General features: G+C 47.1%; 1 protein-coding gene across 1 annotated transcript in view; it reads left to right on the forward strand.

The window, feature by feature from the left end:
* Nucleotides 1-23102, forward strand: part of LOC130131294 (sodium/potassium-transporting ATPase subunit alpha-1) — a 41849-nt gene that overhangs the window by 2620 nt on the left and 16127 nt on the right. The window contains exons 2-10 of the mRNA XM_056300929.1: nucleotides 12696-12809; nucleotides 13946-14005; nucleotides 15826-15927; nucleotides 16676-16777; nucleotides 17679-17792; nucleotides 17954-18088; nucleotides 19141-19258; nucleotides 19648-19916; nucleotides 21802-22110. Of these exons, the coding sequence (XP_056156904.1) occupies nucleotides 12696-12809; nucleotides 13946-14005; nucleotides 15826-15927; nucleotides 16676-16777; nucleotides 17679-17792; nucleotides 17954-18088; nucleotides 19141-19258; nucleotides 19648-19916; nucleotides 21802-22110 (1323 nt within the window). The remainder of the gene's footprint in view (nucleotides 1-12695; nucleotides 12810-13945; nucleotides 14006-15825; nucleotides 15928-16675; nucleotides 16778-17678; nucleotides 17793-17953; nucleotides 18089-19140; nucleotides 19259-19647; nucleotides 19917-21801; nucleotides 22111-23102) is intronic.

Consider the following 23102-nt stretch of genomic DNA (forward strand, 5'->3'; position numbering starts at 1 on the left):
TAAAGGGGCAGGGGGAGGGGGGGGCGGCACAGGTACGAGCAGTGGAGTGGCAGAAATTAGTTTATTCTGCAAAGACCCTTTTCTTCTCCCGCCTGTGTCCACGGTGCGAGCCATAAACGGGCTTTACACCAAGTGAACAGAGGAGGGGGTGGGGTAGACAGGAATAGGAGGCATATGGGAGGCACCGGTTGCCGCATTGCCACTGTTTACCAGTTTGGCTCATGGGTACGGAGGAAGAGAGACAACAGGGGTTTCGGGCAAAGGGGGCGATAGTAGGTTAATGTTTGGACCGAGCTGGTGCAATACAGCAAAACAAAAAAAAGAAAAGAGTTTTGTTCTTGTGTCAAAGTGCAGTATCGACAGTTAAGCTGCAAGCGAGAGTTGTAAAACACACGCCGCAGTAGTAGAAATGTTTCGGGTCAAGAAAATCAAAACGTACAACACCGACCGAGGGCAATTTTAGCACAGTCCTACTCCTTCGAAATCTAGAACGCCCTGACACTTGATGTGGAAATCTGCGTATTTCCGGACCGACGAGGAAGTCCACCTTGTTTTAAATGTCAGTGCAGACCCTCGCGTCTGAATGTCGCGTGCAGCCCGTGTCAAACTCTAGTTTTTGTTCACATTTGGCGCTGACGTGCATCACTCGCACATCGATACGGCTGCAGTGTCGGCTCTTCGAATTATGCCGAACACGGATTCGCTGTCCTCCGTCTGGAAGCTCTGAACGGGTCGGCAGCTCGCCTGTTAACGGTACCCCTCCCGACAGGGCCGCGAGTCACCCAAATACGAGAAATGACAGAGCTTTCCTTTTCCTCCTGTTGCAGAAAGTCAGCCCCCGTCCCCTCCATCTGCCCTCCTCTCTTCGCTCCGATGGAGGAATCTGCCTTCTTCCCTTTCCTCCTTAAGCTAAGCTAGCAGGTTCGAGGCCCCCGCTGCCTGTTCTCACACCCCAGGGGGAAGTCTCTCTCTTTTTTATCTTTTCTTCTCCATCTCCCTCTCTCCACTTCCCCTTCTTCCTGTTCATTCTACCTTATACTTGGTGTCTCTCGGCCATACACACTCAGTCTTTAACAATCTGCTCCCCGGCTCGATGGTTTCCCTCTGCTCTCTCCCCCCTCAGCTCTCTTCTCATCCTCTCTCTCTCTCTCTCTCTCTCTCTCTCTCTCTCTCTCTCTCTCTCTCTCTCTCTCTCTCTCTCTCTCTCTCTCTCTCTCTCTCTCCCCCCCTCAGCTCTCTTCTCATCTCTCTCTCTCTCTCTCTCTCTCTCTCTCTCTCTCTCTCTCTCTCTCTCTCTCTCTCTCTCTCTCTCCCGCTCTCTAAGGATTTAACATTCTTTCCGCTTGGCAGTCATTGTGTATTAACCGGGGCTTTTGTCACACGCTGCCCCATCCCAGTGACAGAGAACAGCTCCCTCTCCCCCCCCCCCCCCCCGCCCCCCCTCTCTGTCACAGTCCTCAGTCAAAACCATCTTGGCTGTCTTCTCTTCCCTTGCCGATTGTCTCCTACCCCCCCCCCCCACGTCTGTTTCCTTTTTCTGTTCTGTCCTCCCTAATTCCCCCCCCCCCCGTCTCCTTTTCTTCCATTTCTGTCTAGTATTCCACTTCATTTCGTTCGACAGCCCCCCCCCCCCGCCTCTCCTTCTCCCTCTCCCTCGTCGGTTCCTGTGCTGCTTTCCCTCTTGGCTCCCTGTCTGTGTTCGGCTCAGCAGCCTGAGCCGTGTGATTTGTTCCGTGTCAGAGTCCTTTGAGCTTTTCACCGGAGACCTGTTGCTCAGTGGAAGTACAACATTCAAATATGTCATGACAAAACAAAACTCGACAACTTTTGCAGCCCCCCCCCCCCCCTTTTCTCGGTATATTTTACTCCTCTCGTGGGCTCGTCTTCCGTCTCAAGACGCTTTAGAAAAATGAGCTAATGTACGGTCTCGGTGCCAAAAGACGTGCCGTTTTCCCGGCACACTTCACGTCCTGTCATTTTGCAACGCGCACGTCCTCGACTAATTTCGTAATGAGTCACAGAAACAGAACGCAGCGTTCTGGCGGAGGTAACCAGACCCCTCCTCCAGCTCTCCACAGGCAGTCATACCTGGCAGCAGGACTTCCCATGCATCTAAACACTGATTTTGAAGAAGAAGGGGGGGGAAAAAACAGCCAAAAACATGAGGCGTCGGTCCGTCCTGCTCCAGTTTGACCGTAGTAACATGTCACCCACCCCCGAGGAGTTTGATTCCTGAACCGCCCGTTTTCTTTTCCCAAGCGATGGCCGTTATGTAACGTATCAGCTCTTGTGTTTTGAACAAAGACTTGAGTTTGCGGCCGGGGCCGGGAAGTAAGACGGCCGTCCAAGCCAAGAATCAATTTAATTTTGAGGGCACAAAGTCGGCCTCCCGTCCACGCTCTACAGAGCAGCTCCAGACTGGCTGCCTGCTTAAACGTAGCTCCCTTTCCGACCACAGGGAGAATTCTGTTTTGCATTTCAAAATGTTATGGTAACCTCCATGGGAGAAGACAACGGTCACGCCGGCTCAGATGACAACAGATGCTGCTGCAAATGGTACTGAAAATTACTGATCTGCACAAAGCCTGTGACACATGTCATGTGATGCTGATCAGTGAACTTCAGGCAGCGTCTTTTCTGCACGGGTACGAAGTGCACCAATATAATACAGATAGCAATCCATTATCCAAACCGCTTACCCTGCTCTCAGGGTCGCGGGGATGCTGGAGCCTATCCCAGCAGTCATTGGGCGGCAGGTGGCGAGACACCCTGGACAGGCTGCCAGTCCATCACAGGGCCGACGCACACACACTCACACCTAGGGACAATGTAGTACGGCCGATTCACCTGACCTCCATGTCTTTGGACTGTGGGAGGAAACCGGAGCCCCCGGAGGAAACCCACGCAGACACGGGGAGAACATGCAAACTCCACACAGAGGACGACCCCCAAGGTTGGACAACCCCGGGGTAGCACATGGGAGGATCACACTATTCTCCTCAGTTACCCCTACCCCGGGGCTCGAACCCAGGACCTTCTTGCTGTGAGGCGACCGCGCTAACCACTGCGTCACCGTGCCGCCATAATACTCACAAACATGTACCTGTAGCGCAAGTTGTCTTGGTTTCCAGTCTTGCACGCGTGTCTTCTTCTGTGCTGTCTGTTGGCAGTATGGTAGCGTAGTGAGCAGGTAGAAGGTCCATAATGAGGAAGGCTGCTGGGCTTTCAAGTCGTTTATCTGCTGCCGTTGTGTCGGGAGTTTTCCTGTGCAAAATGTGGCCAGTTGTGTTGGTGTCGAATCCCAGCCTGATACAGAGAGAGGCAAGCGAAACACAGAAGTTCCCTTTTAGGGATCAATATTGTAAGGAACACGCCACTGTGCATCTTCTGAAATTGTGTTTACTACATCAAATAATGTTTGAATTGTGCATCTGCATGGTAGGTCCCCCCAGCTAGTGAGTATGTTTGCACCAGGTAACCTTTAGTTGCTAATTTATCCTTGTAAACATCCATGTTTTGTGTATTCCCCCCCCCCCCTCCCCCAATTGTACTTGGCCGAATACCCCACTCTTCCGAGCCATCGCTGCTCCACCCTGTCTGCCGATCCGGGGGGGGGGGGGGCTGCGGGGCTGCAGACTACCACATGCCTCCTCCGATACATGTGGAGTCGCCAGCCGCTTCTCTTCACCTGACAGTGAGGAGTTTCACCAGGGGGACATAGCGCGTGGGAGGATCACGCTATTCCCCCCCAGTTTCCACCTCCCCCCTGAACAGGTGCCCCGACCGACCAGAGGAGGCGCCAGTGCAGCGAACAAGACACATACCCACATCTGGCTTCCCCCCCGCAGACACGACCAATTGTGTCTGTAGGGACACCTGACCAAGCCGGAGGTAACACGGGGATTCGAACCGGCGATCCCCATGTTGGTAGGCAATGGAATAGACCGCTACGTTACCCAGAGTTTTGTGTATTTTTTGACATTTTAGATCAGTGGTAGTGACAGGAGGCTCAGCCCTGCGGTCAGAGAGCCGTGCCCACGTTCAAGGCGTTGACAACTGCGAACTGTAGGAAAAGGTGGGTAGAAACGGACGTGGTTGGGGATGAAAGAGAGACGGTGGTCGGCACAGGAATTCTGAATCTGAGCGGCGTGTCCCCCCCCCCCCCCCTTCCATGACTCTGCCGTCACGAAACAAGGAAAGGTATTGATGAATTCAGCCGGCCTTTCCTGTGGTTCACAACCGTAAGGATGCACGGGACGTGGTGCGAGTGTTAAACACATCGCCTTTTGTTAATTAACACGGCACTTTTTTCCTCTCCCTCTACAAACAAAAGGAGCTTGTTGGAAGGACGTATACACTGATGGAAGGAGTGAGGGAGGGGAAGGGGGGGATGAGGGAGAAGGGGGGGGGCGCTGAGACATGTGACTCTGTCCATTCACATATCTAAAGAGGTGTGGTTATGGTAGCTGGTAGCAACCGGCCAAAGTCCCAGGACCGTGTGTGTGTGTGTGTGTGTGTGTGTGTGTGTGTGTGTGTGTGTGTGTGTGTGTGTGTGTGTGTGTGTGTGTGTGTGTGTGAATTCGGGAATGGTTGAATGGCCAGCTTGTGTATTTGGCGCAAGACCCAGGCACCGAGAATGACTGTTCATAGGAATTCAGGCCCGCCTGCGAAAAGTGTGTGTGTGTGTGTGTGTGTGTGTGTGTGTGTGTGTGTGTGTGTGTGTGTGTGTGTGTGTGTGTGTGTGTGTGTGAGCTTTAAAATATGCGCCCGCTTGAGCGACCCTTCTCTTCTGATGTTTGTTCGAGCCTTAGGACGCTGTTCTCTCAGGCGAGAAAGAGGGTGATGGAGAGAGGAGCGAGAGGATAGAGAAAGACTGAAAGAGGCCCCCTCTGTTCAGAAACTTGACAGTTGTTTTTTTTTCCTTCTTTCCATCTTCGGTCCATTTTCAAACGGTTCCCCTCTCATACGGGACCCGCTCACTTCTTTTCACAACCTCCATCCCTCTAAATTCCCCATCCTCTTGTCTCTTTTGCAACTACCCTGGATCTTAAAGCTCGTCTTTCTCCGGTCATGTCTTCTCTCTCTCTGTCTCTCTCTCTCTCTCACACAGCTTACCTCCATTCACTCCTGCTTGTGTGTCTCCTTCACTGACAAACAAACACCCATTTCTTTTCTTTTTTTTTCCTCGTCTCCCCAACTGTACTTGGTCAACGACCCCTTTTTTTCGAGCCGTCCTGGTCTCTGCTCCCCCCCCCTCTGCCGATCCGGGGAGGGACGCAGACTCTACTACATGCCTCCTCCCATACATGTGGAGTCGCCAGCCGCTTCTTTTCACCTGACAGTGAGGAGTTTTACCAGGGGGAGGTAGCATGTGGGAGGATCACGCTGTTCCCCCTCCCCCTTGAACAGGCGCCCCGACCAACCAGAGGAGGCGCTAGTGCAGCAACCAGGACACATACCCACATCCGGCTTCCCACCCACAGACACGGCCAATTGTGTCTGTAAGGACGCCCAACCAAGCCGGAGGTAACACGGGGATTCCAACCGGCGATCCCCGTGTTGGTAGGCAACGGAATAGACACTACCCGAACGCCCCCCCCCCCCAAACATCCATTTCTAAGCTGCTCAGTTTTCCTGTCTGCTCTGAGTTTCACCTGACAAGGTGTTTAGATGCTGCTGCTGCTGCATTTAGGAAGGGTCTCTGCACATTGCTGCACTCTGAGCGAGGGTTGGGCTCCATTCATTTACACTGGAGTGACCCAAAATGTGTTTCTGACGTGGAATAACCTCAGCAGATCAGCTCTGTGACTCAAGTGGATTATATGCTCTCGCAACAAATAAGTGATAGACGAGCCTTTATCACAACCACTTGGTAAACTCATAATTTTTGCAGAAGAACACATCTAAAAGGGGAGGAAAACAAATCATCCTGAAGGGCAACCGAATTCAGACAGATCTCAGTTTGGATCTCTGTGCATGTGGAGGGGCGTTCTGAGGTCCGACTCCCAAAATGTCAGGAGAAAATATCCTTAAGTAGTTTGCAAGAGCCACGTTATTTATGCCCCTTGAACACAAGGGAGTTCTGTTGAAATGGGCGTAGTGGAAAGTAAAGCATCCCCAGCCCAGTATGCCCACCAATGTTATTATGCACCTTTCTCAGCTAATGTGACTCAGCAGCTGGAATGCGGTACATCTTGCAGGAAGGAAGTACTAGAAAACAAATTAAAACTAAGTGGGAATGTGCTTTATATGGCCAGGCAGACAAAGTTTAAGCTTGGTTAAATTGTAGTTGGTTGGCTCACTGCAGTCAACAAAAACTTCATAGTACGTACACACATCTAATTTTATCTGCACAACATTTTATTAGCATGTCCAGTGGCTCTCCGCTCTACAGATGCAGTCATGTCTCGCTACTGTAACTCTGGATTCGACATTTTGAGGTCGTATAAATTGCCTTTTCTTTGTTTGTTGTCGTCCTTACAAACATCTGTGACCAATAAAATAAAATGTTTTTCCCTCACAGCCTGATGTGTTGTTCCCCGCAGGCTTTACCCCCAGTTGAGGTAACATTGCCCAACTGCATTGCCTATAAAGTGCTGCTGGTCTGAGCTGTCATGTGAAAACGTTTTCAGACTTTTCTCCCTTGTTGTTGTTTTGATAGACTTTTTTTCCCCCAAAGTAGTACAAAAGCTAATTGTTCTGGGCCCTGTGGTTTGTATACGGGCACTCACGTGTGTTGTGGACAAGTGAGACATTCCACACAGGATCGTTGCTCGCCATGGTTTCATATTTTTCAGAGCATCAGCTGTCTCTCATCCCTTGCCAGTGTCTCTCATCTCTCTCTCCTCCACTCTCCCCCTCCCTTTCCCCGGAGAGGTCGGAAGTGCATCCGTCCATTTACTCATTCCCTCTGCTTACTTACTGTCCTTTCAGCATCTCCCGATTCCTCCCAATGTTCACTTCTTCTGGGCTTTCTGCATGTATCCATCCGCTGTCTCTTTACATTCCTCCCCTCCATCTCTTCTTCCTTATTTTCCAAGCTGATTTCTTTTCTTCTTTTTTTTTTCAAGACAAGCCAAGATTGTGACAAGTCGGTGTTGGACTGCTGCTGTTTATCAAAACAGTGCTCTTGTTGAAGTGTTTTAAGTGGCAGATGAGAGGTGCTCCACAGTGATGCAACAGGCCGATAAGATGGTCCACTTTCGGTTGGAGAGAAACCCAACGCTGCTATTTTGATATTCCACTCGTGAATCAGAAAATGGCTTCCTTGCATGGTCGGTGACTATGTTTGCGGTTATTAGACACAGCTTACTGCAAGAGAAAATGCAACAGGCTGCAGCTTGAGGGGGGTTTGTTTTCAGTGTGGAATGCTGCCTATAGCAAATTGTCTATGCGACTAATTAAAATTCTGAATATTGGAGTGTGAATCTGCAGATAGCCAGTTTTATGAGTAGTTCAACTGTGTGCCAAGGAGAGCCACGTGTATGCTGGTTTAACTTCCAACCCAACACTACACCAACTGATTTCAATGATTAACACACCCTCATGTAGACATGGGTGGGCTAAACAGTGTAATCAGCTGGTGTAGTGTTAGGTTGGAAAGAAAGTCCTCCAGAGGCAGAATGAAGCAGGACTGAACAAGGACCAGGAGATTCCCCCTGTAAACACAATGAATATAAACCATTTGGAGTCTGCATTCAAGAACCACGACCCCCCCCCCCCCCAAAAAAAACCTTTGCTTTGTTACACACTGTATTCATATCCTAAAACATTGTGGCTCTGATGATTGGAGATTTAGGCCAGTTAGGCGTTCAAGACGTGGTTGTGATGTCATCTTCTCTGATAGCCAGAGAGACAGTGACAATTCTTTTAATGCATCTTTCATTATTATGAAGATGACTTCAGTCTGCACACGTGATGCCATATAGGGGGGGGGGGAGTTCATCCCTTATGTACGTTCTTCACTGCAGTTATAGATGATAGTGATGCTGACAGCAAAGGAAAACCTATCCATTAAGACGCTGAAGAAACCTGTGTGTGTTCTTGAAATGGATTCAAGCACAGGGCGAAGTGGTAGCGCAGTGGTTAGCGCAGTCGCCTCACAGCAAGAAGGTCCCGGGTTCGAACCCCGAGGTTGTCCAACCTTGGGGGTCGTCCCAGGTCGTCCTCTGTGTGGAGTTGGTGTGTTCTCCCCATGTCTGCGGTGGGTTTTGTCCGGGTGCTCCGGTTTCCCCCCCACCATCAAAAGACATGCATGTTAGGGTTAATACTCCTGTCTGTGCCCCTGACCGAGGCATGGCAAGACCAACTGGAGTTGGTCCCCGGGTGCTGCACGGTGGCTGCCCACTGCTCCTAGCAACACAGCTAGGATGTCTTAAATGCAGAGCATAATTTCCCTGCGGGGATCATTAAAGTATATCAAAATCAAAAACCCAGTGGTACTGGCTCACCTTTGTGACAAAAGCGTTGAAGGTCCTATGAAACGGTATTTAGTGCCCCTGCTAACTTCCACAATTTGATGAATATCTGAATGAAACTGAATGGCCGGGTGGGATTTTGTGAGGGGGTGGAGTTTGCTTTGACTGACAGCCAATAATGACCAGGCATTTTTAGAAGAATGTGGACATCGATGTGCTATTGGCAAGTTTCAGTATCCAGCGGTCTCCCTGCTGTAGAAATACTCATGTCTGGCAGGGACCCACCAGAAACATGCGGTTACATGATAAGCAACAGTTTAAATAAACAAACGCCTAAGGCCAAGTGGAGACCCTCAACAGTCTAGGGAATCGGGCATTAGGAGTCTCGCTGTTTCAGAACCAGCCTGGGGATTTTCCCAGCCTGGCCAGCCAGAAGACAAGGCCGACAAGAGCAGCAACGTACGCTGGCCTCACACGGGACTCTGATAACACGCCTGCGACTCTCTAACGGGATAGTTTACGCAAAGTACACAATTCATGGTCCAGGAACATAAGATGCACTTCCACACTGAACTGGAAGACTCATGGCAACACGAGTTTGCTCCACAAGGTCACTTTGTGTTGTAAAGAAAACAAGGCCTGCTTCAAGGCCTTTCAAAATGGCTGCTGAAGATTTTGGTATGCTGTTCAGATCGGCACCCATTGACTGAGTATTTGTAAATACGTGAGTAATCGTTGGGTCTCTTTCATTGTGTCATCGGTCACACTGGCTCTGCAACATCTTGCCTATTACATCCGTTTCTCTCTACTAACATGCTAACACCTGTTAGCCATGTAGATGCTGTATTATAGATGAGAGCAAACCGCTAGTTGACGTTGGCTCCTTGATTAGCGCTCGTGTTACCGCCCGTGTTGCAGCATGCAAACAGATACCGGACTCACCTGCACATATCTTGTTGCGCTATCTTAAATACACACACAGCTTCCCATACACACGTCTTGCACACTGACTCATGTAAATACACACTCCTCTTTTACAGCAACACCATCTCATTTTCAGGCTCCCCCTTTCTCTTTCCATCCTTCTTTCTATTTTTCTGTCTCTCCCTTTCCCTGTGTCACTAACGCAAGCTCTTTGGCTTCCAGTCGTCCAGACGACACATTCTCGGCACCGGCCTTTGTTACGCTGTCAGCTACAGTGACAGCAACGTTAACGGCAGAGAGAGAGAGAGAGAGGGAGTGATGCTCGACCAAAGTAATGGAGCAGATGGTAAGATAAGGGTGACTTGAGAGCATCTTTCTATAGTCGCTCAAGTATCTGTCTTAATAAGTTACGCCACTGGGTGTCCGATTCCCTCCGCATTGCATATACTGTATGCACACGGAAGATGCTGCCGTGTGTGGATACTAGCCTCTTCAACAAAAACAACCGTATTTTGCTTTTCTGTGTTAGTGGTGTGCCGTTTTTATGGACAACTTTATGTAGTAAAGCTTCTCAAACAGATGTCGTCCCGACAGTCTGTCACGCGTATGTCGACCAGGTTTAACTGTTCAGCGAGACGCAGAAATCTTAATTTAATGAAAATCTTCAATGGCCCACCAGTGGAAAACTTGGGTTTGCGGTCAGGGGTTGTGCAGTTAAATACTGCACACAAACCGTTCTTAATCACGACTGCCAGCAAACGACTCGGGAGTTTTTGTTGAACGAGCGTAGTGTAGTGCTTGATGGTTATTGTAGGAAGGGGGTGTAATAAATGTCTTTTCCGAAGAGAAAAACATATCCTGCATAGTCAGTGTCCTTTTGGCTCATTTTTGGTGACTTTTGTGTTGACCCAAGAGCCAGAAGTTTCCTTATCTTTCAGAAGCCCTTAACCCCATACTTGCACAAAGCTCGCTCTCTCTCTCTCCCTCACTTGCCTCCCTTGGGTCACACTATTGCAAATATTAAGAGTCATTCTTTCACGTGATTGGTCACTCGGCACTTATTCAAATGGCGACATTTCCTGTTGATTTCAAGTGGCTGCGAAAGATTCTGCTGATGAGTGAAATCCCGGCTGGTGGCTTTGCTGCAGGAGGGCCGTTCCAGCGTTTGCAGATTAAGAGTTCAGTTATGGTTTGGAGATTTAATGTCTTTTTGAGTAGGATCTGAAAGAAATGCAGAACTTATGACACACCACACATGGGATCCAAGCTGTGATAAAAATGTGGGCAAAATTTTTTTTATAGCGATGAAGATTTGGACATTGTGGCCCTTAGCTCTGTAACTATAAATAATTTAAACTATAAATGCACATGCTTTAAACCTGCAGGTGCAGAGGATGAACGATGTGGGATTTTTTTTTTGTCTTCCAACTCATATTGCCACCTTGAAATTATAGTAAGTACGTCTATTTCAAATGCGGAACAGATGGGAAATGGCAAATGATTCACAAAAAACGTATCCTTAACACGGGAAACCCTCCGGAAAATCTCCAAATCCTCCAGGATGAGCGTCCCTTTTAGGGGGGTGTTTGTGACGATGACAGATGTAGTTGGAGTCCTAAAATATGAGGGTGGCATCTTCTGTTTTGCCGTCATACGACAAGACGCGGCTCTTCCGACTTTGACTTAACCCTCTTGGACAGGTTAAGAGGTAATTCGGGTTTTGTGCGCTGTCGCGGTTAAAGCTTCTGGCAGTTTGTCGTCCCAATTCAGGCCACACTTTGCTCGGTTTTAGGCTATTCTTTTTTTCTTAACTCCACTTTTCTCTCGTACCGGAGCGCGATGACCCAGATGCACAGCGCTCTCAAAAATGTGCACGCTGACAGAATGTTTGCCGGCACTTTGAATCATAATCAGACAACCAAACACACCTCACGGTTAGTCAGTGTGTTACTGACTTTTATGGGGTCTTTTGTTTCAGCTCGGAAAACTTGCGAAGCGCCACTCAAAACCTTCTGCTTTCGGCCCAGGGGACTGATGGGAAGTGTTGGATGCAGGTCATATTTGTATGCCGGTTTACACTTTGGAAATTCGAAAATCATTATTGATTAAGGTAGATTGTTGTTTTATGTCTGGGGAGGACTCGGAGCATAAAACCCACACTTACACTGTTCAATATTTAATCGTGGGGAAATTAAACGTTTGTCCTCAACAATGGCTGCTCCTGGGCACAGATACACTTGATGTCTAGTGTGTTTCCTGATTTCCATTTTCCTTAAAATGTTCTTCTGCTTTTATTTCAAAGGCATCAGAACACACTAAACCTTGGAAGCCAAGAAAAGGCCACGTTTAATCAAATCTGATGGCTTGTTTTAGTCGCATGGGTTTTAACAGTATAGATTTTCTGACTCCGCCTTATGTTGGCTCCTGCTGCAGGCATCGTCAGCGATCTGAATGACCCTGCCATGACCATCAGCAAAGTTTTGAGACAATGTCGATTTGTAGATTTTATAAACATAATGACCAGGTAGCATAGCGGTCTATTCCATTGCCTACCAACACAGGGATCGCTGGTTTGAATCCCCGTGTTACCGCCGGCTTGGTTGGGCGTCCCTCCACACACAATTGGCTGTGTCTGTGGGTGGGAAGCCGGATGCGGGTATCGATGCACTAGCGCCTCCTCTGGTCAGTCGGGGCGCCTGTTCAGGGGGGGAGGGGGAACTGGGGGGAATAGCGTGATCTTCCTATGCGCTACGTCCCCCTAGTGAAACTCCTCACTGTCAGGTGAAAAGAAGTGGCTGGAGACTCCATATGTATCGGAGGAGGCATGTGGTAGTATGTAGCCCTCCCCAGATCGGCAGAGGGGGTGGAGCAGAGATTGGGACGGCTCAGAAAATAGGGTAATTGGTCAAGTACAATAGGGGCGAAAACCCCAAAACATAATGATCAATATCGGTCATTGCCATGCGAGAGTTGGAATGGCGACCAATGAAATAACCATGCTTTATGGAAATTGTAGGAGTTCATCTTGAACCCGTATTTGTTCGGCCAGTCATTATTTAATTTTGCATCATCCACATGTTCTAGCTTGTGCCAGTCTCTTTAGTTGAAGACAATAACGCCCATCTAAAGTCATCTGGGTATCACCGTCTATAAAATTGTGATTCAAAATGTAAGTTAGAGCTGTGAACTTTATATTTTCAGGGCAAAGCTGTTAACAGATTGCAGTTGGGACACTAAACAAGGTTTCTTTCTCTCCCGTGTCAAGTCTTTTTTCACCTTCTTTCTGTTACATTTCATTCTTTGTTTGCATTCAATATTTTTTTCTCTCCCTCTTTCCCTCGGTCGTGTTTCTAGGAAGGACGTGAGCAGTATGAGCTGGCTGCTACCTCGGAGCAGGGAGGCAAGAAGAAAGGGAAGGGGAAGAAGAAAGAAAAGGATATGGACGAGCTGAAGAAGGAAGTGGACATGGTGAGTTTCTCCCGTTTTTGTTTTCTTTCCATCTCTGTCTCAGTTCCTCTTTCTGCCCCTCTCAAGTGTCTCACTTTTACTCGTCCTTATTTGTCTCTAGATATTTTCCATTACCTCCTCCAGTTCTCCTCTTCTTCTTGTCCCCTACTGCTCCTTGACTTCTTTCCAACTAGACTACCCTTAGGTACTAATAAAGAAACCTTCCCCTCAGTATCCGTCGTGGCACAACATTTCTTTCTCGAGCCCTCACACTTGAGGCTCATATTTGTATGGTGCCCTTGGACTTTGAGGAAAATAAAACGACTCGTCAACGGGTTTGTTGGCGGCCCAAGTGGGACGGTCTCTGTATGTGATGAGCACACCGTAGCTCGCCCACGTGTCGCCCTGGAAATGGAAACACAAGTCGGAAATGTTCATCACAGCTGGGCACATCCTCAACACTCCCATCAGCAAACTCGAGTCGTCTAACCGAGGTTGACTGTTTTGGGTTTCGCACCCGTTTCATGGCGACGAGAGAATCCGCGAATCAAGAGTGAGGTTTTCCATCTGTTCTTCGAAGGGCATCTTTTGCAGTAGTGTAGACCTCCTTCTCTCTCCTCTCTCTCTCTCGTTTCGTTCTCTGCCCATTCGCCCTCCTCTCTGTCACTCTCTCCCTTCCTTCCTGTCATTGTCAGTCCTCATACCTCACCCCCCCCTCCCCTCTGTCTCTCTCCTTCCTTTTGTTACGTTATCTTTCTCTGCCCCAACATCACCTCGGTGTCATTTTTCTGTCTTTCATTTGTTCCTCTCCTCCTTTTCTTTGATCTTTCCATCTTTCTTTCTGTTTGCTGAAACCTCTCTTTGTAACGGCGCATTCTTGCCATACCTGAAAGATGGCTGTTTTTTAACAACAAAAGGTCAGAGCACAATGTGCAGTGAACACTGAACACAAATGTGTGTGCACATACATACACACATACATGCAGCTGGATGACAAGATTGTATCCGGCTGACGTATAGAGACATGCACGCCGTGACACCAAGTACCCACGCAAACCCAAACACGTGAGCATGTTCTTTTAGTGCCCTGACCTCGAAGACAAATGAACGCCACGTAAAACTGATGCCATTTCCTTTTTTTCCCTTTGTTCTGATAGGACGATCACAAGCTGACCTTGGATGAGCTAAATCGCAAGTATGGAACAGACCTCAGCAGGGTGAGTGACGCTATAGACGGAGAGAACAAAGGGCATCCTTGGAAACGGTTTGTGAAGTGCGTCTGCACATGTATTATTATTCATCTGGTGTGCCTTTTAATAAAAGTCAGACTGAAATAACAGTTTTAACATCCAATGCTCTTCGCTTGGACATTACGAGCGCATGCATTTCATTTCAATGCGGTTTAAAAAAAAAATCTTTCTATCAAACTGTCCAATAAAACCCCTAGTGTTATCATTGGGAGATTATAAGGGCATTTTAGTTTTCGCCCGCTCTCCACCTTCATTATTAGCGGTGGGTAAGCTCAATTTAAGTCGTGCCACGTTGCGTTTGATGGCGCGGACGGACACGACGTTCCAGAAACGGCTGTGTCGGAGATGAGTCTCGGTGGTTTAACGTCTCTCAGATTACTTGAAAGGGAGCCTTTTTGTGAACATCACCTTGAACAGAACTGTTGTTTTCTCCGCTTTGATCAGCCAGGTCACCGCTTGGGAAAAGGATTTCTCCGTATTAACTGGGAATCGCCTGTCTTTTTTGGACACAATCCCATCGCACACATTCGGGATTAAGACCGCCATTGTCCTGAGATGCTTAGTGGTTAGAAGTGCAATTCCCATCAGAACCACTACCGCTAAAATCAAATCAAAGATATCCTCTCCTGGTGTATTCAGCCATCAGAGGCTTTAGCTACCCCAGGGGTCATAAAATGGAAGAACCTCCATTGGATCAGAGAAACGGGGGGGGGGGAGAAGGAGAGGGGGCTTACAGACAGAGGGAGATGGATGAGCAAGGATTGGGGGGGACGATATTTATTTTCCTCAGTCTACCATTGTTTTCTTCACACTTAGCATCTTGCTAACCCTAACAAGTGCACACATGCGCAGCCACGCTGGCTAGCCGCACTACTTATGCAAATGTGCTATTGGTCATGCAGGACAGATCAAGGGGAATGGTTAATCAGTGCCTCCAAACTTGGTTCTCCAAGCTCTGTGAAGCTGTGTGTGTGTTGTGTGTGTGTGTGTGTGTGTTGGGGTTCTGAATAATTCACTCGCTCCAGAGGCTCCTCTGCCCTAATTTCAGATGTTCCTCTCTTCTTCTTCCTTGCCTCTACTTTTCCATCATTCCCCTTGCTTTTCTTTAAATCTCCTATTCTTTTCCTCTATCTCCTTCTATAATCCTCCTCTGTTCTTCTCTCTCCTCCTGCAATCTCGCACCTCCCTCCTCTTCCCAGTGGAGAATGTGGCCCTGTTTTCCTGTTTACGCCATGTTGCTTGGCAACAAGCAGCACCTTAGAGTCCCTCCAAGACACCAACTGGCTTGGACGCACACGTGTGTGTGTGTGCGTGTGTGTGTGTGTGTGTGTGTGCGTGTGCGTGTGTGTGCGCACACGTGTGTCTGGCTGTCTTGCATATCTATTGAGGAATGATGTGGTCAAGACCGATGGAAGTTATAAATGGATGGATTTTAGGGAATGTTTAAAATTAGGCACACAAACGTCTTCCTTTCTCTCAGCCGTTATTTGTTGATTAAAACATTAAGAGCAATTTTGTTAACAATTAACCCAAGTCTGACCCTTGTAGTGGTCTTTCCTGCCTGTACCGAGGCTTTTTTAAAAAACTTTTTTTTAACTTGCTCAGCTTGTCAAGCGTCATCTGACCCAGTTAAATATGTCTCTACCTGCACGGCTGTCCTGCTTTAAGATGCTTGCCACCAACGAAGCATTGGACAGTGTAACATTCGTCAACGAATCGGGGGGGAGGGGGGTTGGGTTATTTGCCAATTATCTGAACCTGTCTAAAACCTTCTCCTCTGTATTCAGGGTCTGACAAGTGCAAAAGCAGCAGAGAATTTAGCCCGCGATGGCCCCAATGCCCTCACCCCTCCCCCCACCACACCAGAATGGGTCAAGTTCTGCAAACAGGTAAAGACATTTTATGTAAAAAAAATAATAATAAAAAATCTTTGTGTGTTTTTTTTTTTTTTTGATTAATTATCTTTTGTGTTAAATCCTATTATTCCTGTAGCACAACCAGAAAGTTTAAACTGTCAAATGTTGGTGTGTCCGGGTGGCATGGTGGTCTATTCCGTTGCCTGCCAACACGGGGACCGGTGGTTTGAATCCCCATGTTACCTCCGGCTTGGTCAAACATCCCTACAGACACAATTCAGACACAATTGGCCGTGTCTGCAGGTGGGAAGCTGGATGTGGGTATGTGTCCTAGTCGCTGCACTAGCGCCTCCTCTGGCCAGTCGGGGCACCTGTTCAGGGGGGAGGGGGAAGTGGGGGGAATAGCGTGATCCTCCCACGCCCTACGTCCCCCTGGTGAAACTCCTCACTGTCAGGTGAAAAGAAGCGGCCGGTGACTCCACATGCATGGGAGGAGGCGTGTGGTAGTCTGCAGCCCTACCCAGATCAGCAGAGGGGGTGGAGCAGCGATCGGGATGGCTCGGAAGAGTGGGGTAATTGGCCGGATACAATTGGGGAGAAAGGGGGGGGAGTCAAATATTTGCAGTTTCTTCTGAAACATGTTAACATTTAGCAACTAAATTTAGCTAATACAATTATAAACCCCACCCAATTACAATAGCTAGGGACAGTAATTGGTTGCTAGAAGGTACTTGATTGGTCACTGGTGACAGAAAGCCTCATCCCCTCATCTCTTGTTCAGATGTTTGGCGGTTTCTCGATGCTTCTGTGGACAGGAGCTGTGCTCTGTTTCCTGGCTTACGGAATCCAGGCTGCCATGGAGGACGAACCAGCCAACGACAATGTAAGAAAAATCTTTTTTTGGATGTCTGCAAAATGTTTTGATAGGGGAACATCTCACACATTTTGAACGACGAGCCAGCTGACGAGTCACCGATCGCAATGTAATAGTTCCAAGTGTAAAGGAAGTTGGAGATCCCATGAAGTGAAAAATGTATTTTCTTGTTACCTCTTTTATCTGCATTTAAATTCTACTACTACGAAAATGAGACTGCATTCTTTAGTCAATTGTTGTTCTTGAAACTGACAAAAGAATGCAGTCTCATTTTTGTTTTTATAAGAATGTCTTTGTCTTCCAGATGAACTGGGTAACTTTTTAGTAACATCATCTTGCACTTGTTGATGCACATGAACAAAAATGTCTAAATGAGAGCAAGATTGAGAGAAGCGCCGCGATCTTCTCCCACCACACCGACACCAGCCAATAGCAAATCGACATCCACTTTCTAAGAAAAATACCCGGTCATTATTGGCGGTTGATCAAATCAGACTCCCTCCCCTCACAAAATCCCAGCTGATTGTTGCGTTTATTCAATTACACATCAAATTGTGGAAGTTCGCTCCAAATACTATCTCATGGGACCTTTTAATGTTTGGAGATTGGAAAAATTACATGAAACATCATCAGTGAAACGCTCATTAATTCTAAATTTTGATTTGAAGCTGATTTTACTTTCTCGGCCTACAATGTGGGATCTCGGAAGATCCTTTGTAGCTCTCTGAATACTGCATACTTCAGGAACACCAATTTACAGAAATGATTTGAAAGCATTTAAAGGGGGGGACTTCCTTTACGCAGAATTTTGTCTACTAGTTAATTTATTAGGAGTCAGTGGGTAGTGTGTGTACAACTTCCCCAGATTTTAATTTCCTTGTCTGTCCAACCCATCTTTTTACTTCCACAGTTGTATCTGGGTGTTGTGCTTTCTGCCGTCGTCATCATCACCGGTTGTTTCTCCTACTACCAAGAAGCAAAGAGCTCCAAGATCATGGACTCTTTCAAGAACCTAGTCCCACAGGTATTGTGGGACCCCTTAAATTCTGAAAATACAACTTTATCATCTAAATTATACTGAGTAGTTTGGTGGTTAAGGAGTATTAGGCATACAGGAAAAAATTAGAGGTTCATCTTGTTATCGCCTCTGTTTTAATAAGTTATACAAATCTCGCTGTTTCATAGCAAGCCCTGGTTGTCCGTGATGGTGAAAAGAAGAACATCAATGCTGAGGAGGTGGTTGTCGGCGATCTGGTGGAAGTGAAAGGGGGAGACAGGATCCCTGCTGATCTGCGTATCATCTCTGCCCATGGCTGCAAGGTATAAAAAAAAAACCTTGACCCTTTTGCTTGCTGATGACCAAAATGTATCATGTCTAATATTTCAACCTTTGATTCAGCATCATCAAAACGGTAAATCCTTTTGATGGACTTGATGAATTCCAGTCAGCCATTGTTCATCACCTGGCACTTTTCACATTCGCGCTGGAATTTTTTTTCCCATATTTGTCCTTCAGCTTTGTGTGAATCTGTTTGATTGCTATGTTAGCTTTCCTTACTGAAGTCTAGCTATTGCATCTATGATGTGTCAACGCTGTGATTAGCTGTACCCATTGGTGAAGCATTAAAAATTACACACAAGTTTTTGATGAAGAATGCATACCACTAACACACTACAAAGCATTTTTGGTGCAATTTCAAAAATTTTTTGACCAAAATGTGGCAAATCACTGTTAAAAAAAAAAGTACATCTCGGGCATCCGGGTAGTGTAGTGGTCTATTCCGTTGCCTACCAACATGGGGCTCGCTGGTTTGAATCCCCGTGTTACCCCCAGCTTGGTTGGGCATCCTTACAGACACAATTGGCCGTGTCTGCAGGTGGGAAGCTGGATGTGGGTATGTGTCCTGATTGCCACACTAGCGCCTCCTCTGGTCACTCGGGCAGCCTGTTCGGGGGGAGGGGGAACTGGGGGGGAAGAGCATGATCCTCCCAAGCGCTATGTCCCCCTGGTTAAACTCCTCACTGTCAGGTGAAAAGAAGCGGCTGGCGACTCCACATGTATCGGAGGAGACATGTGGTAGTCTGCAGCCCTCCTTGGATCGGTAGAGGGGGTGGAGCAGCGACCGGGACCGCCCAGAAGAGTGGGGTAATTGGCCGGATAAAATTGGGGAGAAAAAGAGCGAACTTTTTTTTTAAAAGTGCATCTCGGTTAAATCACCCATTTAAAAATTTCGAAGTCTAGGAAAAGGATGAGCAGTAGAGCGACAGGTTGACAAGTGTCCCTATTGTATCATGAAACTTGGTGGCATATATCTTACTTTTTATGAGCTCTTAGCTCAAGTCTTATATGTTTATTCTTTCGTCTGTATCAGGTGGATAACTCCTCTCTGACTGGTGAATCTGAGCCCCAGACTCGTACCCCTGACTTTTCCAATGAAAACCCACTGGAGACCAGGAACATTGCTTTCTTCTCTACTAACTGTGTAGAAGGTATGTGAACAGCAAATCTTTCAAAATATTCAAGTAGTTTTTTTTTCTTATTTATCATTTTTATTTTATTCCAATTTCCTTAGGGCTTTGGTTTAAGTTCAGATTCAGCTCTTGGTCCGCACTTCTTTTTGCTTAAACAAGCCAAAGCTGATCTATTTTAAGATCAGAGAAACAGAATTGAACAAGTGAATTTTGAATTCATGTGAACCAGCTAATCTTGAGTGTACTTGTTGTGATGGCCAAACCAAAAACAAACTTGGGCTGTAGTTTCTAATAATAATGATAATGAAGGCTTTAACTCGACTGAAGTTAAATTTCTATCAATAGTTGTGTGACTGTACATTGTAAACTTTTTTAAAATGGGATAATCTTTGAAATTCTTTCTACAGGAACTGCGCGCGGTATTGTGATCAGCACAGGAGATCGCACAGTCATGGGTCGTATCGCCACCCTGGCTTCCGGACTCGAGGTCGGGCGCACCCCCATCTCCATTGAGATTGAGCACTTCATCCACATTATCACCGGCGTGGCCGTCTTCCTTGGTGTGTCCTTCTTCGTCCTCTCCCTCATCCTTGGATACTCCTGGCTGGAGGCCGTCATCTTCCTCATTGGAATCATTGTTGCCAATGTGCCAGAGGGTCTCCTGGCTACTGTTACTGTGAGTATCAGAGAAGTTTATCTTTGAACCAGAGTAAAACCACCATATCCTACCAATGTGATACAGCCATATCCTAGATACACTGAGACAAAATATAATGACCACCTGCCTAATATGCTGTTGGTCCTCCGTGTGCTGCCAAAACTGCACCGAACCACTGAGGCATGGACTCTACAAGACCGCTGAAGGTGTCCTGTGGTATCTGGCACCAAAACAATACCCGTAGATCCTTCAAGTCCTGGAAGTTGCGAGGTGGAGCCGCCATGGATTGGACTTATTGGTCCAGCACGTTCCACGGTTGCTGAATCGGATTGAGATCAGGAGAATTTGGAGGCCAGGGCAACACCTTGAACACTTCATCATGTTCCTCAAACCATTCCTGAACAATGTGTGCAGTGTGGCAGGGTGCATTGTCCTGCTGACAGAGGCCATTGCCATCAGGGAATACTATTGCCATTTAGGGGTGTATGTGGTCTGCAAAGATGTTTAGGTAGGTGGCAAGTGTCAAATTGATGTCCACATGAATGGCCGAACCCAGGGTTTCCTAGCAGAACATTGTCCAGAGCAACACATGCCCTCCACCGGCTTACCGTCTGCCCACGGTGCATCCTGGTTGCCATCACTTTCCTAGATAAACGGTGCATACGTTAACGGCCATCCACGTGATCTAAAAGAAGACGACTCATCGGACCAGGCGACCTACTTCCACTGCTCCAAGGTCCAGTTCTGATGCTTGCGTGCCCATTGTAGGTGCTTTCGACAGTGGACAGGTGTCATCGTGGGCATTCTGACTGGTCTGCAGCTATGCAGCCCCATACGTAGCAGGGTGCGATGCACTGTGTGTTGTGACACATTCCTCCCGTAACCATCATTAAAATTTTCTGTGACTTGGGCCACAGTAGACCTTCTGTTGGTTTGGACCACACAGGATAGCCTTTGTTGCCCTCGCACATCAATGAGCCTTCGGTGCCCAACACCTTGTCACCGGTTTGTGGTTTGTCAATACTCAGACCACTGTTGGTACGTTCTCACCACTACTGACCCAGAGCACCCCATAAGCCTTGCCATTTCAGAGATGCTCCGACCCAGTCGTCTGGCCATAACAATTTGGCCCTTGTCAAAGTCGCAGAGGTCTTTACTCCTGCCCATTTATCCTGCATCCAACACATTGACTACAAGAACTTATTGTTCGCTTACCATCTAATCTACCCAGATTTTGACATGTGCCCTTGTTTGGAGATGATCGTTAACGGTTCATCTGTGAGTGGTCATAATGTTTTGGCTCGTACGTGTATCATATCCTATTGCCATATTCATGATAATAGTCAATTATCTTTTTTACGACCAAAACTGACACAAAGTGCTTTAAGAGACAGTCACGTTAAGCTTTTAGAGTTTAACTCATTTTTAGCCTGTGGTAGAACACCTCCCCCAAGCTTCTCACAAGTCTACCCAGAGTTTGGCTTGGCTAACACCAACTACTCGCCTCATATTTTATTGGTCTAATGTGCTGAACCCCACTTCTGTCACCTATGTCACCATGTGCCTTTTTGTCTTTGATGCTACCATATTAAGCAGGCAATTCAGAGGGCGTTCATCATAATGTGCGTTTCCCCCAGGGTGTAAGAAAAAAATTGATTTTCTCCCTCAAGGCTTCCATGAGATGTCCCAATTTTTGTTGAATTTCTCATGTGGTTAATCAGTTCTGCCACCCAAGACCCATATCAACATGCTTTGAACTCAGAAAATGTAAAATGTTTACTAGCCCTTTAAATGTATTTTTAGCCCATAAAACAAATAACATGTATGTTAAGGTGGGTCTTGTCTTATTTAATTTGTGTGAATTTTGACACTGAAGTCATATTGACTGGTCTTTCATCTCTAGGTGTGTCTGACCCTGACTGCCAAGCGTATGGCCAAGAAAAACTGCCTGGTGAAGAACCTGGAAGCTGTGGAGACCCTGGGCTCCACCTCCACCATCTGCTCCGACAAAACTGGCACCCTGACCCAGAACAGGATGACCGTGGCCCACATGTGGTTCGACAACCAGATCCACGAGGCCGACACCACCGAAAACCAGAGCGGGACCTCCTTCGACAGGAGCTCTGCCACCTGGGCTGCCTTGGCCAGAGTTGCTGGGCTTTGCAACCGTGCTGTCTTCTTGGCAGAACAGGCAAATATTCCTATTCTCAAGGTAAGTTGCGGGTAGAGTTTGTTTCATTATATACAAGTAGCTAAATTTTTCTCTCGGCTTTCCTTTCCACTGAAAATGGATTCTTTCTTCTTGGTTTGATTGACTTAATAAGCCACATGATTATGACCTCTGTCAGACAAGTCTTACAACTTTTGGTATTTGCATGATTTGTATCACGTTTCTAGGGAACTGTCCATTTCCTTAGCATTCCCCTGAAGACTTGTGTTAGAAGATACCTCTTGCAGATACTGATGGTTCTGTAATGTATACTGGGTATTTTTTCAACAAGAATCCAAACAGTGAGCTTAAACGATCAGATGAATTGTGATATTGCAAAGGGATATAGACTTTCCTTATTTTGTGTCCACAATACTCCATCATCCAAATTACGGTGAAAAAAATTATGCAAAGCTGCTATGATGGTTTCATTACGTTTCACCTTTGCTGAGATGTTAACTGCCCTAGCAAGGATGTTTTCAAGAATATACCGCTTTCCTCTAAAGACTCATTTATGATCAACGTTAAACACGTACTATATGGATACAGACGGAGCCTTCTGTCTGTACTTTGCGTTCATTCAGTCCGTATTTGGGCACGTTTTCTGAAAGCTTACGGATACGGATGAAATGGAGCAGTACCACTGAAAATCGTGGGGGCAGTATAGCCAATAGTTCAAGCGAGACCAGCGAGACGCAATGTGACTTTAAAAAAAAAATGGCGGCACTCTTTGAGGAGAAGTTGCGCAAGTTGGTGAGAAATTTTAAACATATATATGATATATTTAATGGCCTCACAGACCACCGCTGTCTACAACGCTGCCTCGGCTTTTGCCTATTTCTTAACAGGTACATTGTAACGACCTCCTCACAGACGCCGTGTATGTCGTTGTCTGAAACTTGTGACTCTGAACTGCCCTCTAGTGGATGTATTGCTTAACATCCATGTAGGCAGTGATGGTTACATCATTTGAAATGGATGTATTTATTTTCGTG

This window comes from Lampris incognitus, chromosome 21, assembly GCF_029633865.1.
Source record: "Lampris incognitus isolate fLamInc1 chromosome 21, fLamInc1.hap2, whole genome shotgun sequence".
NCBI lineage: Eukaryota > Metazoa > Chordata > Actinopteri > Lampriformes > Lampridae > Lampris > Lampris incognitus.